At 39.4% G+C, this 14,602-nt stretch overlaps 1 protein-coding gene across 2 annotated transcripts; it reads right to left on the reverse strand.

The window, feature by feature from the left end:
* Positions 1 to 390: 390 nt before the first annotated feature.
* On the reverse strand, positions 391 to 13,551 carry ulk1a (unc-51 like autophagy activating kinase 1a). Of its 2 annotated transcripts, none has more exons than XM_062417187.1 (27): positions 13,066 to 13,551; positions 12,888 to 12,980; positions 12,757 to 12,798; positions 11,567 to 11,599; positions 11,416 to 11,452; positions 9,731 to 9,904; positions 9,435 to 9,508; positions 9,243 to 9,344; positions 8,192 to 8,250; positions 6,849 to 6,931; positions 6,716 to 6,766; positions 6,526 to 6,614; positions 6,217 to 6,373; positions 6,052 to 6,109; positions 5,780 to 5,860; positions 5,445 to 5,561; positions 5,208 to 5,347; positions 4,758 to 4,858; positions 4,511 to 4,632; positions 4,146 to 4,261; positions 3,706 to 3,831; positions 3,125 to 3,285; positions 2,785 to 2,960; positions 2,553 to 2,671; positions 2,001 to 2,158; positions 1,649 to 1,784; positions 391 to 1,479 (listed from the first exon to the last, which is right to left on the reverse strand). In XM_062417187.1, the coding sequence occupies exons 1-27, from the start codon at positions 13,153 to 13,155 to the stop codon at positions 1,436 to 1,438; spliced, it is 2,739 nt and encodes a 912-aa protein (XP_062273171.1). In that variant the 5' UTR covers positions 13,156 to 13,551; the 3' UTR covers positions 391 to 1,435. The 2 variants fall into 2 exon arrangements, with proteins under 2 accessions (XP_062273171.1, XP_062273170.1); XM_062417186.1 differs by having other exon boundaries at positions 4,511 to 4,635.
* Positions 13,552 to 14,602: the final 1,051 nt, after the last annotated feature.

The following is a 14,602-nucleotide window of genomic DNA, read 5'->3' on the forward strand; positions in this document are numbered from 1 at the left end:
ATCACATGCCTTGAAAAAAAACCAAACACACCGCAAATTACAGAGGTCACCTACCCTGCTCCGGGAGAAATACTGTCTTGTTTTAGGTATTTCCCCACTCTAACACACTTGATTCTAATTATTAACTATCATAATCAATGCTTTGATGATGAAATGTAAATTTCCCCAGTGACTTACAATATATGAAGTTGTATATGTTATAGATTGTTAAAACTGACTTTACTCTTGTACTTGGTTAAGTTAGAGCTAGTTTTAACTACTTTATATATTGTAGTTAGATGTTTTAATCTTTAGTATGCATTATATTTCATAAGCTTATGTGTTTTTAATGTTAAATAATCTGAAAAGTAACATATAACAGCTATCATATGAATGGTGTTTAACCCATACTTTTGACAATAAATATTTATTTTCATCACACAGTGTGTAACAATTCATTTTGGCAAATTTGACTGGCAGTCATAAAGTAACAGTAGAAAAGGCATTCTGATAAATTCAAAAACAAACTTCTGTTTTAACACAACATTTTCACTAAATATTGCATTCTAATGAACCAGTATTATCAGCCAAAAATAATGTATGAATTAATTCATAAATTAACACTTTTTTTTTCTGTAATTCTGTAAATTCTGTAATGCCAAACTCAACACAGGTGAAAAATAAAAACCGATGTGCACACTTACAACACATAAACACAAGAAATGTGGCATGCAGTTAATGTCACTTAAAGCATCTCATTATTGAGTACATCACTACCTGAGGGAGGGCTTTGTTGGATCAGTTGTAAAACTGAAATCTCATTCAGTTGTCAAGATATACTTAATACATTTCATGATGCAAGTCTACATGACTGTAAGACAGGTGTTCTGTGTGACATCAAAACATACTCTCATTACCTTTAAATCTCTACTGTAAGATAACAAAGCAGGCACAGTTTTCTAGTATTGCTACACATTGGCAATATTTGGTCATCTCATTCAAGATCTTTTGACTGCTGTGGGCTGGTGAACTTTTACCGTACACACAACACAAAAGCTTCAAATACAGAAAACAACCTAACTAAGTAATCTTTGTTTCAAGTACAACACATTTAAAATCATTTATAATTTGATCTGATTACTCTATGTGCAAAACACAAAACAACACACTATCATGTTTGTAACAAAACAAATACTGAGAAAATGTTACCTGATCAAAGTATTCAAACAATCATAAAACAGTCTGTCTTCAAGAAAGTGTCCTAAATAGGACTTCCAGTCTTTTCTGTGCAAATGTCAGGATTATAGACTGGGTGGTGGGACAGGAGCGGATGCTCCAGTGGTCATTTCCCTTAAGAAAGATCAAAGTGCTTCTGTGTATCAACAATCTTGGAGGATCCATCTACTGTACATTGAGGGGAGATGGATGAGGAAAGAAATGTAGTTGCAGGGCTCAGTTAAGTCTGCAGAGCTGAAATACGTCGCTCAATACACTGCTTACCTGAGAACAACAGAGAGATTGAGAAATCGAGATTATTAGACTAGATTTAAAATCTGGTGAAGGTAAGCACAATAATAGTGTCAAGACAATTCATCACTATGACAGCATGGGAAATGCTTTTATATGTAGTGTGATTCTGGCATTTGTGTGTCACAATGTTTCCACATACATTTATCAATGCTGTCAATGTCCTTTTGCTCTGTGATGACTCGGGACAGACCCTCCATCAGTAGAAGGGCTTTATGGTAGCGCTGGACATATGCTGTACCGTAGTGGAACATCTCATCCAAAGCTGCAGCCTTTACCTGGATGCAGTAATCACACACACACACACACACACACACACACACACACACACACACACACACACACACACACACACACACACACACACACACACACACACACACACACACACACACATATACACATACACACAGTTATGATAAAATAAACATACATATTGGATAGAATTTGATTTAGAGTGAATGTCAACATCCCCCTCTTTGAGGTGAGCTCACCATGTGCACAGTGTGGTTGTAGATGAGCTTCTCTGCTGTGAGTCCATTGAAGCGGTCCATAAGCTTCTGTTTGTTAAGCAGGAAACTCTGAAGCCGAGTGGTGAGGGAGCGACAGCATGTTACGCAGGTCTTGTACAACTCATTCAGCTTCCTGATAACTGAAATCAGGATATACAGTATGCAAATACATTTCATTATTATTATAATTATAAACTGACTTGACTACCACACCAAAAATACTTGCATATGTCAAGCTGCTCTGGGCAGTACTCCACCAAAATGTATCTTACACCATTCATCCCATGTCAAATTGTCAGTGACAATTAATCCATTTTTAGTGTGATAAAAAATATTTAAAATGTCCATAGAAACTTCTAAAACTTTTCCTTATGAAAAATCAATTTTTCCAATGCCAATCTGTATCACAGTGAAACAATCATTTGTTTGGAATATACTGAGTATATCGATTAATAGCATAGAGGTGGATTAAGATGCTTGACAAGTGTCTGTTTTGATATATTACCTCTGCCATTAGTACACAAAAGTCCTCACCTTGTTTGACAGTGGCAGAGGGAAGGAGTCTGCCTTCTTTGATATTCCCTTTAGCAGTGTGCAGTGCTGCTGACAGAAACTCTTCAGCCTTCATGTACAACACTAACTGCTCTGCATAGCTGGAAAGTGAACATGAGAAACAACATATTTTCAAGAACCTTTGTAAAGAGAGGGGAGCTACTGTACATGTTCAAATGTTGACATAAAATGTCAAAATCCTCATGCTTCTCACCTCCACTCTTTACTTAAGAGGCTGATCTGATCTGTCACCAAACTCTGCTCTAAAAAGGAAACATCAGGACTGTTGATTGTATCCAGCCCCGGTTCCTTAGAAGAAGCCAATTCCATGACACAGTGGACAAAAGCCAAGGTGAAACGGAGGTCACTCAGAGCATCTGTGTGAGCTTGCTGAGAAGAATTGGAACAAATAAAATACTGTGAATACTGAGGTTGATCACTTGGATTCAGAGTTTGCCGAGTTTATGTTCATTAGCAAATAATTCATCAGGCCTGTGACTTCAAAACAACCAGCAGGATTCCCTTCATCTCACAGTCACTGTATTTTTCTTTACCTCCATCAGTGTATCTTCAGGGAGCTCTGGAGGGTGAAAGACCACACTGCAGTGTGGAGTAGCATCCATAGCTTCAGTCTCACTGTTTGTACGACTTCGACTTTCTCGCTGAAGAGGACGACTGTTGAGTAGCCAGGCTGAGTTAATGTAGTTGGGGGAGCCTGGATTTAAGAAAAATACAAACCCATCATAACCCTGAACATGTGAAATATGAGGAATGAAAAGAGAAAGCATATTCATCAAATTTGCTGACCTTATAGCAAACTGCAACTTTAATGTGACAAATCACAGTTCGTTCTTCTACATGCCCAATGTTAACTTGGAAAACTTTAAAATGTACCTGGTTAACAATACTTCTATACTTGACATGACATCTTATTTAATTTGAATAAATGGTCCGATTGAACATGAAGCTGGGGAGAGCAAGTCATAATAAAATTATAGCCTCAATCATGGATCACTCAGAAATATAAGAGACTTTTCATAAACCTCCTACAACACAAGCTAAAATAAAGGTTAGGTATGAATGTACTCAACAGTTCATCAATATGTAAGGTAGTTACTGTAATAAGAATATATACCTGTTAACATCCTTGGTACCATGGCATCAGGAGGAGTGTTTTCTTTGGGTGAAAAACCCATATTGAATACTACAGCAGGTGAGCCGTCAGGGGAAGGAAATCCTGCATGACAACCAGTAGGTGGAGCTGTGGGGATGAATAAGAAGAGTCAAATGGCTATGATGGTCTTGGCCCAGTAAACTTCACAGTCATGGTCACTACGTAGTCACATCTAAATAGGCATCTTGTTACTACAGCACGTTGCCAACATGTTTTAAAGTGGGTATTGATGTCATTATCACCTGAGACCTTAAGGATTTTACAGAGGCGCTTTTATAGATTGACCGATACAAGTAAAGACGTATATTTGTGTATGACAGATGCACCTATCTTTCCTGATTTGTGACAATGACACGACTACATATACTGAGGTACTGGTAAGTAAAGATGAAGACTGGTACCTATGATGTCCATGCTCTTCTCATAGCCAAGGCTCTCGTCACTTCCTTCATCCAGAAGTTGAGCTCCAATGGCAGCCTTAAGAAGCACGTCGGACAGCTTGCATGTGCTAAGTGATCTGGACATTCAATACAGCCACAGACATCACAACATCATGACCATTAGTTAATTTATCACATGGCATATCTTTCATACTGTTGTGGCACCACTGTGTGCCACATGGCAGGTTTTCATATCAATGATGTAATCTCACTATTGAACTGAATTATTGACTATGTCATATGACTACAGAATGTTTTGTATAACATTATTATATAATAACTATTATAATAATAATGATAATTTACAGACATTACACTATTCTGACCTTTTAAAAGGGCCATTTTTATTGGGTGAATTCCTGCTGAAGTTGATCTGGGAAGCAGGAGACATGTCAAGGGACTGCAGGTCTGGGGCTGTCGTGCTTCGGTTGGGCATCCTTGATTGAACCTGCTAGTAAGAAGCATTTGAAAATTCTGAGACTTGACTGGCTTGAAGGTGTGTAGATAAAAAAATATTTAGGGTTAGGGTTAGGTTAGGGTTATTTGTGTAATATAGTTGTTTTAGAAGCTGACCTTGGGGCTGAAAGTGTCTTGCATGTCCGGAGAGACAGCAAACCGTCCAGTTCTTGTGCAGAGAGGAAGAGTCTGCTCTGAGATCTTTGGGGTAGTTGCCACTTGAGTATAGAGAATCACAGATATTAAAACACTAGCAAAAACGTCAACAGTATTCATTGGAACACTTTTGTTCTTATTAATAGTATCATCAACACTGAATGAAACATGCTCAGGCATGCTCTCTGGGTGTAGGCCTGAATAAAAGTACAAGATTCAAGCAGAGGGAAAGTGGGTACAGATATCAAATAACAACACTTCATCACAAAAAAACTCCTGGAATGCATATTTGTGCTGTATATCAGTTTCAGATGGTGGAATTTTGTTAACACCCAAATGGCCATGGTGGCCAACCCATTCTAACAGACTGGGTTGATTTAAAGTAAAACAAAAGCAGATTAAGATGCCTACCAAGTGGAGAAGACTGCAGCGGTCTGGCTCCTCCAGTTGCCAGCCTTGAAGAGCAGGGGTTGACACCTGAAGCTGGAGATCTACTCCCTCCATATCGTGGTGAGCTTTCATTGCTGCTCCCAGCACAGCAGAGTGTGACCCTGGATGACATGAGGAATAGACAGAGGAGAATGGTTAATAACAAGACACTGGGGTGAAGTGGGTACAGGGATAAAACAACTGAGTGGTTGTACATGCCTGGTGGAGCCATGAAGGCCTACAGGCTGCACCATACGCTGGTAGTTTCGGATCTGAGTTGGGACAGGAATGGGCTCCGAGCGACAGCGGTTACTGCTGTTGAATCCAACAGTCTTGCTGTAGGGATAAAAGAGAGTATGTAGAGAGAGAGGAATAGGCAATTAAGAGTATATTTGATAATTTTATGAAAGAATGGAAAATATTTTGTGTCATTTCTCATATAGTACATGAAATGGATACACTGTATATAATGTTGAATTGAGTTTCACATTCAGCCTTGTTATCTATCTCTGAACACTTTCATCTTCAACCCACCAAAACTGGCTTTCTCTTACCTAGTAAGCTTGAGGGGCACAGGAGATGGAGGAGGCATCCTGCCTGCAACTCCGGGACTTCTTTCAGCCAGTAGTGAGGTCCTGGAAAGAGCAAAAACACAGATTTTCAAGCTCTGTTTGCACATATTAATAATAATTACTAACCTAAACACTTAAACAGGAGTAACATATTTCTAGAGTTTAACTTTCAACCTCTGACACTGAAATTTATGCTGAATATTTATAATGGGGATCACAGAGCGAGTCCTTTCAACTGTATGTGTTTAACTCACCCACTGTATATCAGGCAACTCTCAATGGGTGACCCACCTTCCTCACATATGTAGTCACCTTGAAATCAGTCAAACAAGAAATAGTCAGCCTTCAACACGTTAATATGTGACAGGTTAATGTTAAAGAACTGCATGATGATCCATTGAGTGATAGTGACTTCTTACTGGTATACTGAGCAGGGACCATGACATAGTCTTCTGTGTAAGATGAGGTGTTCCTGCTTTCTCGATTGGCTATTTCTTTCAGCAGGAAGTCAGGGGTATCTTGTGCAGGGGAGCACTGTACCTTGGGCTGAAGTCGGTGCATCTCCCCATTGGAATGCTGCGAGGGTGTGAAACAAACAACTATTTGATCAAATTTAACTAAAAAGAAATTGCAGGGAAAAATACACATGTTTTAAAGAACATCTATATTACACATCTTTTAACAAGGGATTTTGGTTTCATAAATCCATAAGAGGAACGTGTACACACTTGAAGGGAGGCCAGATGGGATGTTGAGGAGCTGCTAGAGGAGCTGCCTGAGCCAGAACTGGGGTAGGAGAGCATGGGAGCTGGAGAGCCTGCCAAGAAAACATACATGTACTTGTGTTAAGACCTCAGCACCTTTATTAATTATATAGTAAACTGTACTGAAACAATCATGACACAGTAGAGTACGTACACTTCTTTGTAGATGAGCTCGTCTCCAAGAAAGGATGATGGAAAAACTCATCTGCAAATTTAAGGATTTTGATTTAAGAGAAGCCTTTAAAAATGTAATTATGAATTACTGACTGTTAAAAGGCAGATCTTACCAAAGCTTATCCTTTCTTTGTGGTTTCTCTGAAGGAGCCGCAACAGTAGATGTCTTAGTTTACTCGAAGTCTCCTTTGGGATGCTGCAGAACATTTTTTGATACACAGTACAATCCAGGAAGAGGGGGAAACATTAGATAGGTGTCTCTGCAAGCAGCTTATACAAAATGTAATGAGTGTAGCCTACATGTCCACAGAACAGCAATTATTTTCAATTACATGCTTCAGTGTGTTCGCTGTGTGCACTTTTTGTTGTTGGGTCTGTTTAGGTGGTGTTAAAAGAAATAATATTCAGGTCACTTGTGTTTCATAAGCACAGAGCGAGCTGTAAAATATGTGCATTTTTAATCTAATTTACAGCTTCAGTGCAAAAACCCTCAGGGTACCATGACACTCAGAGTCAGTACAGACTGCGTGTGTTTATGTCTGTGTTGAGCTATGTGGGTCATGTGGAAAATGATAGCTGTGCAGACCACTAACTGGCAGCTCGGGGCAGGTTATATATAGAATGAAAGAAAACAACAAGCCATGCCTCCCCATACAACCCGGCCGGCTTATCACCGGCTTTATCAGTTCAAAAGATAAGCATGGCCACAAGGCATACACAGACTGGCAAAGTACACCATGCAAACAATCCATAATCCCCTTGAACACTTTCCAGGTCCAAGTTCTGCACATCAGGGATTCAGTGTTAAAATGACTTTAAATAGCCAAGAGAACTGTTCTTTTAAGGCACTGGTCTAACTGATATCAAGGCAGAGAGTTTCACATTACACACTGACAACACCTTAAATAAAGGATGAAGGAATATCCCATAGATGAAAACACTAGATATAAATAGAATATTTGCCTATACCTTGAGTGTATGGAATTAAACAGACAGTATAGCACATTAAAGAGAAACCGTGGCTCTTTCTTCTAACTTCATGATGACTGATTATTCAACAGTGGAAAATATATTAGACGGCACAATACTTTTGCAATTGTGCGGCTCATCGAGAATGTTCTCCAAGATGATCGGACCCGTCAGGTGTCTGTATCAGTTTCTTTCAGATTAAAACTATATTTAGTGGTGGTGTGCAGCTTGAAGATTTATTAAGTTCTCTGTAGGCATGTATGTCTGTTTGTGCACCTGCATGTGTTTTGCAAACCAGGCATGTGCACACATAATTTGCGTACGCACAAACTTGAGCATGAGCACAGGGCAGATTACCATCAGTCATTAATCAGAAAACTGAAAAGTGCAACTGGAAACAGCTTTCAAAGTAAGGCGTCAACTTTTTCCGTTGTACGTGTACAGTGAGAGTTTGTGTTGGCGGGGGGTCACCCAGAGGCGCACTAACCTGGGTAAGAGGTTCCTGTTGCTTTCATAGAAGAGACGGAGCTCCTGTGGTGTGCTGGCCTATATACACACACAAACATGAGTTACAAAAAAAATCGCACACACATGCATAAACACGTGCAAATGAATGGAACTGCACACTTACAAACATGTGTGTTTGAGTAAATGATGAGGAATGTTTGACTATCTGCAAATATTAAAAAACGGTGCCACAGCCAATTGTGCCACAGTTCATATAATCCAAACATAAAACAAAGTGGATCGCTTGGAGATGCCAGCTAAGTAAACATAATCGTCATCATCTTCAGCTACCCTCACACTGACCTTCGGACTTAACTCACTGACCTGCCTGGCAGAAACAGAAATCAATCTGTCCTCTCATTCTCAAGGAAAACGCATTCAAGGAAAATGTAATATAAATAACCTGCTTACAAAAGGTCAAACAACACATTTCCTCTTCTTTAACTTCTAATACATTAAGATAAAATGGATTTCAAAATCAAATAAGGGATCAAAGAGGGGACAAAACATTAGCATCTGTCTGTACATAAATCAAAGCTGAGGCAATCTGCAAATAACACATTCATCTGAGCTGCCACGTGAACAACATTAAGTTATAACGGGGAAATTGTGAAACAATATTTACTCTGGGTTTAGAGGAATGGCATGCAGCCATTTCCGCTTGCCCCTCATCTGTAAACAAGCCTCTTTCCTAACAAGCAGTCAAGCTGTTCCAGCATTTTCCAAATAAAAACACAAGAACAGGGGGAGTGTCACTCAGCAGGCAGGTGGTTTTTCAGAGTTACGTTGTGGATCACGTTGTTTCTATGTTGTAAAAAGAACGTATCGTGTTCAGTTTAGTGTTGACAGTGATGAGCGTTCCCATTCTAGAAACTAAAGCCAATCTTACAAACAACTTCATAAGTATTTGTGATTATGTTACGGACCTTAGTGAACATTTTTTGGTTTACTGCCAAAACCATTTACGTCATCACAGAAGGTTGATACAACTTTTGTATCTGAATGTGTGTGTGCTTAGAAGCGCCGCTCACATGAAATGGTGCCTTTCCGGTCAGACACTGGTAGATGATAGTGCCTATGCTCCACAGATCAGCCTTGGCATCGTAGTTCTGGGACATGATGACCTCCGGTGCCTGTGTTCAGACAAACACAGCTTACACCTTGGGGCCACAGTAACTTGTCATTTTGTTGGCATAGGAAACCAAAAGGACTTTAATACTCACCATGTACATGGGAGAGCCACACAGCGTTGCTGCCATAGTGTTTGTCTGGAGGTGACGTGCAAACCCAAAATCAGCTGAGGGGTGAGAAAAGTACAGTGAAGGACCTATGGCACAGTAGTGTGTGTGTGTGTGTGTGTGTGTATTTGTATGCATTGAAGGGCATAAGCTGTTGAAATCAGCTAAAATGTCTGGACCACAACATGTATTGACAAAATAAACTATATATAAACTAACACAAACACAGACACACACAGTACATCCAGTTCTTCTAAAACTCTTGTGACTTAAATCATTACCTAACTTAATGCAGGTGTTGATGGGACTGGACCTGCGCCCCTCTGTGTGGCAGAGCAAGATGTTCTGGGGTTTCAGGTCTCTGTGGAGAATGCCTTTGCTCTGCAGAACCTTCATGGCTTGAGCGATCTGCTGTAAGAATACGCGGATGGTGTCCTCACTTAACGTGCCCTTGGCTGCGGGCCAGAAGGGATGAAATACATTAAATTGATACAGGAGGAAGTTAGCATTGTAGCATAATAAGGGTTTATCATATTGCATGGTGTGTAGATAAACGTGGAGAGGGGAAGGCCAGCACTTATTCTCTGTAGGCTGCTGCAGCATTAGGCCCTTCTGTTGGACTCTTAATTTAATAATCATCAATAGTAAATAACATAGGATTAACTGTTTTATCTATAAAATATACACATATAATAACAAGTGCCCATCACAAGTTACCAGAGACAAATAAAAAAAATAAAAAACCCTAATATTGAGCAACAGTATGATAATATTTTTCTGGTTTCAGCTTCTCAGATGTAAATATTTGTCACTTTGTGATGACTTCACTATTTTCGGTCAATTTATGAACTGAATGATTAATAGGGAAAGTTATCAACATAAATCAAAAACCAGATCTTAAATTTTACTTAAAACTTTATTTTGTTACACTCCCATGATAAAACTCCAATATGACATAGGATCAAATACACAGCTCCAATCACATCAGCGTCACTGCTATCATAGTTCGTAGAAGAGAATTTTGTTTACGGTGTGGCTTCTTTTGGATATTAAAATATGTCTAACGACCCCCACCACACTCCCCCAACTCCCCTTCCCAGGACATCCAGAATTTCTAGCTGCAGTGTTTTTCCACCAGAGGACAGAGGATAAGTGAGTGACAGATGGGTGAGTTCAGGTGCGTGCTCCGTGAACCCTGCCAAGACGTGACCGTGTGGATCCCTGCAAATAGCTGGACGCGACTTCTGGCAGGGACACAACATTGGCAAGTCTACAAAATAAGGAACTCTGGCACGGTGGCGGAATTAGATCAGTGTTTTACGTCAGCATTTAAATAGACACATCTACACCATCGAGGTAAATTTAGCACAAGAAAAAACCACCTCCTGGCCCTCAGACACGTCATGTTTTTTGACAGAGGGTTTGAAACTTGAAGCAAGGGAAATTTTCAGTGTGACGTCTAGTGAGAAAAGTGATCATTCTGAGAATTTAAATATGGTTAAATCACAAGGTATACAGATCGGCAACGACAAGGGGAAAATAAGTTGGGAGTTATTATTGGGCACTTATTTTGCGCTGGTTTCTACATAATTAGTACAAAAAAACCTAAAAAATAAACAAACAAACTTAATTACAGGCCAATTCTAGGGGTTTAATTGTATCTGGGTTAAGTACTTGTATTAGTGATCATTAACCCACTGACCTGTGGGAACATTAAACCTGAACTCTATGGTTATGCTACTCCTGCCGACTAAAAATCCTGTTATTCCTTTAAAACACTGAAAAAGCTGAGCCACACTGTCCCACCAGTACTACAGTAAGCTGCTCCAAACATGTTTACAAGTAACAGGCTGTGAGTCTGATCCTCTTTTGCAACAGTAGGGTGTACTGAGAAAGGTACAACGGAAAAACTTATCAGTTATGAAATGTGGGTTACATTAGAGCCTTTGTGTTAGGGGACACTTACAGTGAAGATACTCGGCCAGGTCACCTCCGTTGCAGTACTGAAAAGATGAGAAGGACTTAACAGAAGCTGTCATGATGCTGTGTTATAATGAATATGCTTTACATTTTAACATGGAAACAGATGGGTCATTACTATTTCTAACACAACTTACCTCCATGACAAGATACACACATCCCCCCATTTCCTGTGGATAAAACCAGATATAATGTTTACAGGAAACTGAGGACTAAGAAGTATAAAATGATGCTAAGATTCAGATCAGAGTGATTTTTAAACAGATTTGATGAATGGTAATGAATACATCACATTTTATTCATGTACTATAGGCAGATGGGGAATTATAACTTATACTGACAATCCATCAATGTCTTTGCAGCTGTGCCCTGGGTTACACAACATCCGACAGCAACTCATCTCTTAGACTCATTTTTCGCCCATCATCATCTATGGGCTCCTTGACAACAGATAACTCAGGGGCCTGAAACTGTACCCCATCATGGCCGTGTCAAGGGGCCTTCCCCCAAATTTAGCAACCCTGACCATTGCCATTGAAGAAGCTACAGAGATCGGTGATGTGAGACAAGGTGGGGTAAAAGTGTGAGAAGTTTAAGGTGTCAACCCCACCTGTTATTTTAAGAGGATGTAAAGTAGGGGGAGGGGGGTATGAGCTGCCTCTTTGTTATTTATGCCAGGAAGTTAAAGCTAATAGGGTCTATGTCTTGGATTAAAACTTGTAATAACTCATTAATAACAGTTTGTCTACTATAGTGTAATACATGTCGCAGAGAGCAGACGTTGTGCTGCTGCCAGGTAAATTAACAACATTAGAGTCTACAAAAGTCTCTTGCAGCCTGACCTAGAGTCTGAGAGTATAATCCATAGTAATTAGCCCTGTATGCGTGTGTGTCTGCTGTGAGACGATACTTATACCCTGTGCTCTATAAGCCATTGTTTAACCGGCTGCACTCTGCCATCTGCCAGAAACAGAGAGATCGGCTCACCCATGTCTGGCAGGTGTCAGTAAGGTGAGAAGTACACACACCCATTCAAACACACATCTAAGCAAATGGTTACTATCCTGTGCTATGTGTGACCTGTTTTAAGTTTTATGGATATTTATTTAGTGTATGGCTGACAGGAAAATACCCTACAGACAGCCTCATGAAAAACTTCAAGGCCTGACAGCTAAATCTGTAGCACATGAGCACATGTTTCATCAACATGTCAACATTTGCAACATGTGGCAACAAGGTCTACAGTATGACTTGAGTGTGAATAGCTGTGTGTTACAGAGATATGTGTGAGAGGAGAGAAAGAGAAGAAAAAACAAAACATCTCTACCTGATAGTCCAGCAGTCTAACAATATTTTCATGTTTGAGTTCCTAGAGGAGGTGGGAGAAAAACATTTTAATTTAATGTACACTGAAACTGACACAAAATATACTGTACTGCACCATCAAAATCACATTACCTTCAATATTTTGATTTCTTTGCCAAGAAGAGCTTGTGATTTGGCCAAGTTTTTCTTGTTGATACACTTCACAGCAACTTCCCAGTCACGTTTCTTGAAAAATAGAAGAAAATATAATAAACGGTACATATCAACAATGACCAGACACATACATATTTGTCTCACATATGAAAGTTACCTCTTTATGTCTGCCTTTGAACACAACTGCAAAGGCACCGTGACCAATCAGGTCTTTCCTGCTGAACTCAAACTTCCCAACAGACTCCATGGATAATAAAAAATAAAGAGGCTAAAGTATCCTAGCAGGTTCAGGAGGCTGATTTTTCGACTGAAACAAACTCACAGTCCCACAATACTTCCCTTGTGCCCGTAAATCCCATTTCATACATGAAAAACGTTGTATTCACAAGTGAAAAGTCATATCATCGAAGAAAAATATCGATGACAGCCTTCAAAAGTTGCTGTCACCAGAGGAAAAGTTAAAACAACGTGCGTAGGGATAAACAAAGGTATGTAAACAAAAAAAACTAGCGTCCCACTTTGCTTATTTAACGATTCAAACCTGTTCAAACGGCTCCCTGTTGCTTCTCCGGAAAAAAACACAAGTTAAAAAGTCGCAGTGGTGCTGTTAGTTCGTCATTTGTATTCAGGGAGAGCTCGTATATTACTGTCTTGCTCACCTTTACCCATCCGCTGCTGTTATTCATATCACATGGCGAGCATGCGCACACGGACAGACAGAGGTTTGACGACGGCGCCTTCAGGGACACCTCGTAAACTCTCCAGTCAATGTCTTAAATAGACTTGAATTTATTTTTAAATACTAAATGTAGAAGGTAATTTTAGTGTAACAAGTAGCCTACTGTATGGTACGAGGGCGTATTAGGGCCATATATGTTTTTAAAAATAATGTAGGGGGCATTCTCTGATTTTATAAAGTGGCAAATTTGCGAGAAAAAAACACTAATTTATGAGAAAAAAAACTCTGATATTTTCTTTATATATATGGCCCTAATACGCCCTCGTAGTATGGTGGCCTTTTTTCGTTTGGAAATTTAGCACTTCTTGCTTTTGGATGCCTAAACAATTTCTTTGGACAAAATAATACATATGCACACTTAGAATAATTATACACACAATAAAATCAACACGTTTTAACCACATTTAGTGGTTCACATGCTTGGATTACCAAAGGCACCAGGGGCCCGAGTTATTAGGGGTCACTAAGCATAGGGCTCAGTCAAAATTCCCCTCCATAAAACTGAAGAAATCCCATTTGTCACATCAAGAACAATATTATAACACTTTCAGAAGGAATTGTTTGTCTCCTTTGGTTTCTGTAAGCAGTTTAGGCTTACTCATACTGACACCATGCATTGTAGGCATTAGTGCCTAAAGGCCTACAATCTCATAATCCATCAGGGCCTAAACATCACAAACACATCGACATGATAAGAAGTAATACTTTTATTGTTGTGTGTTTTAGCTGGTTACATAATGTCTCCATATCAGTCAGTTACACAGTAAGGTAATAACTCTCTCTCTTACAAAAAATGGTATAAAGCAGTAATAGTGTAAATAGCAGGTACATATACAAAAAACCAACAAAGGAATTATGCTGGCTATATAATAAAGATGACACAGGTTTTTTGTCAAAAAGTTTTTTTAATAAAGATAATTGGAAGCACAAACCATAGTACCATAAGACAACAATC

Source organism: Scomber scombrus, chromosome 4 (assembly GCF_963691925.1).
Source record: "Scomber scombrus chromosome 4, fScoSco1.1, whole genome shotgun sequence".
NCBI classification, from domain to species: Eukaryota; Metazoa; Chordata; class Actinopteri; order Scombriformes; family Scombridae; genus Scomber; species Scomber scombrus.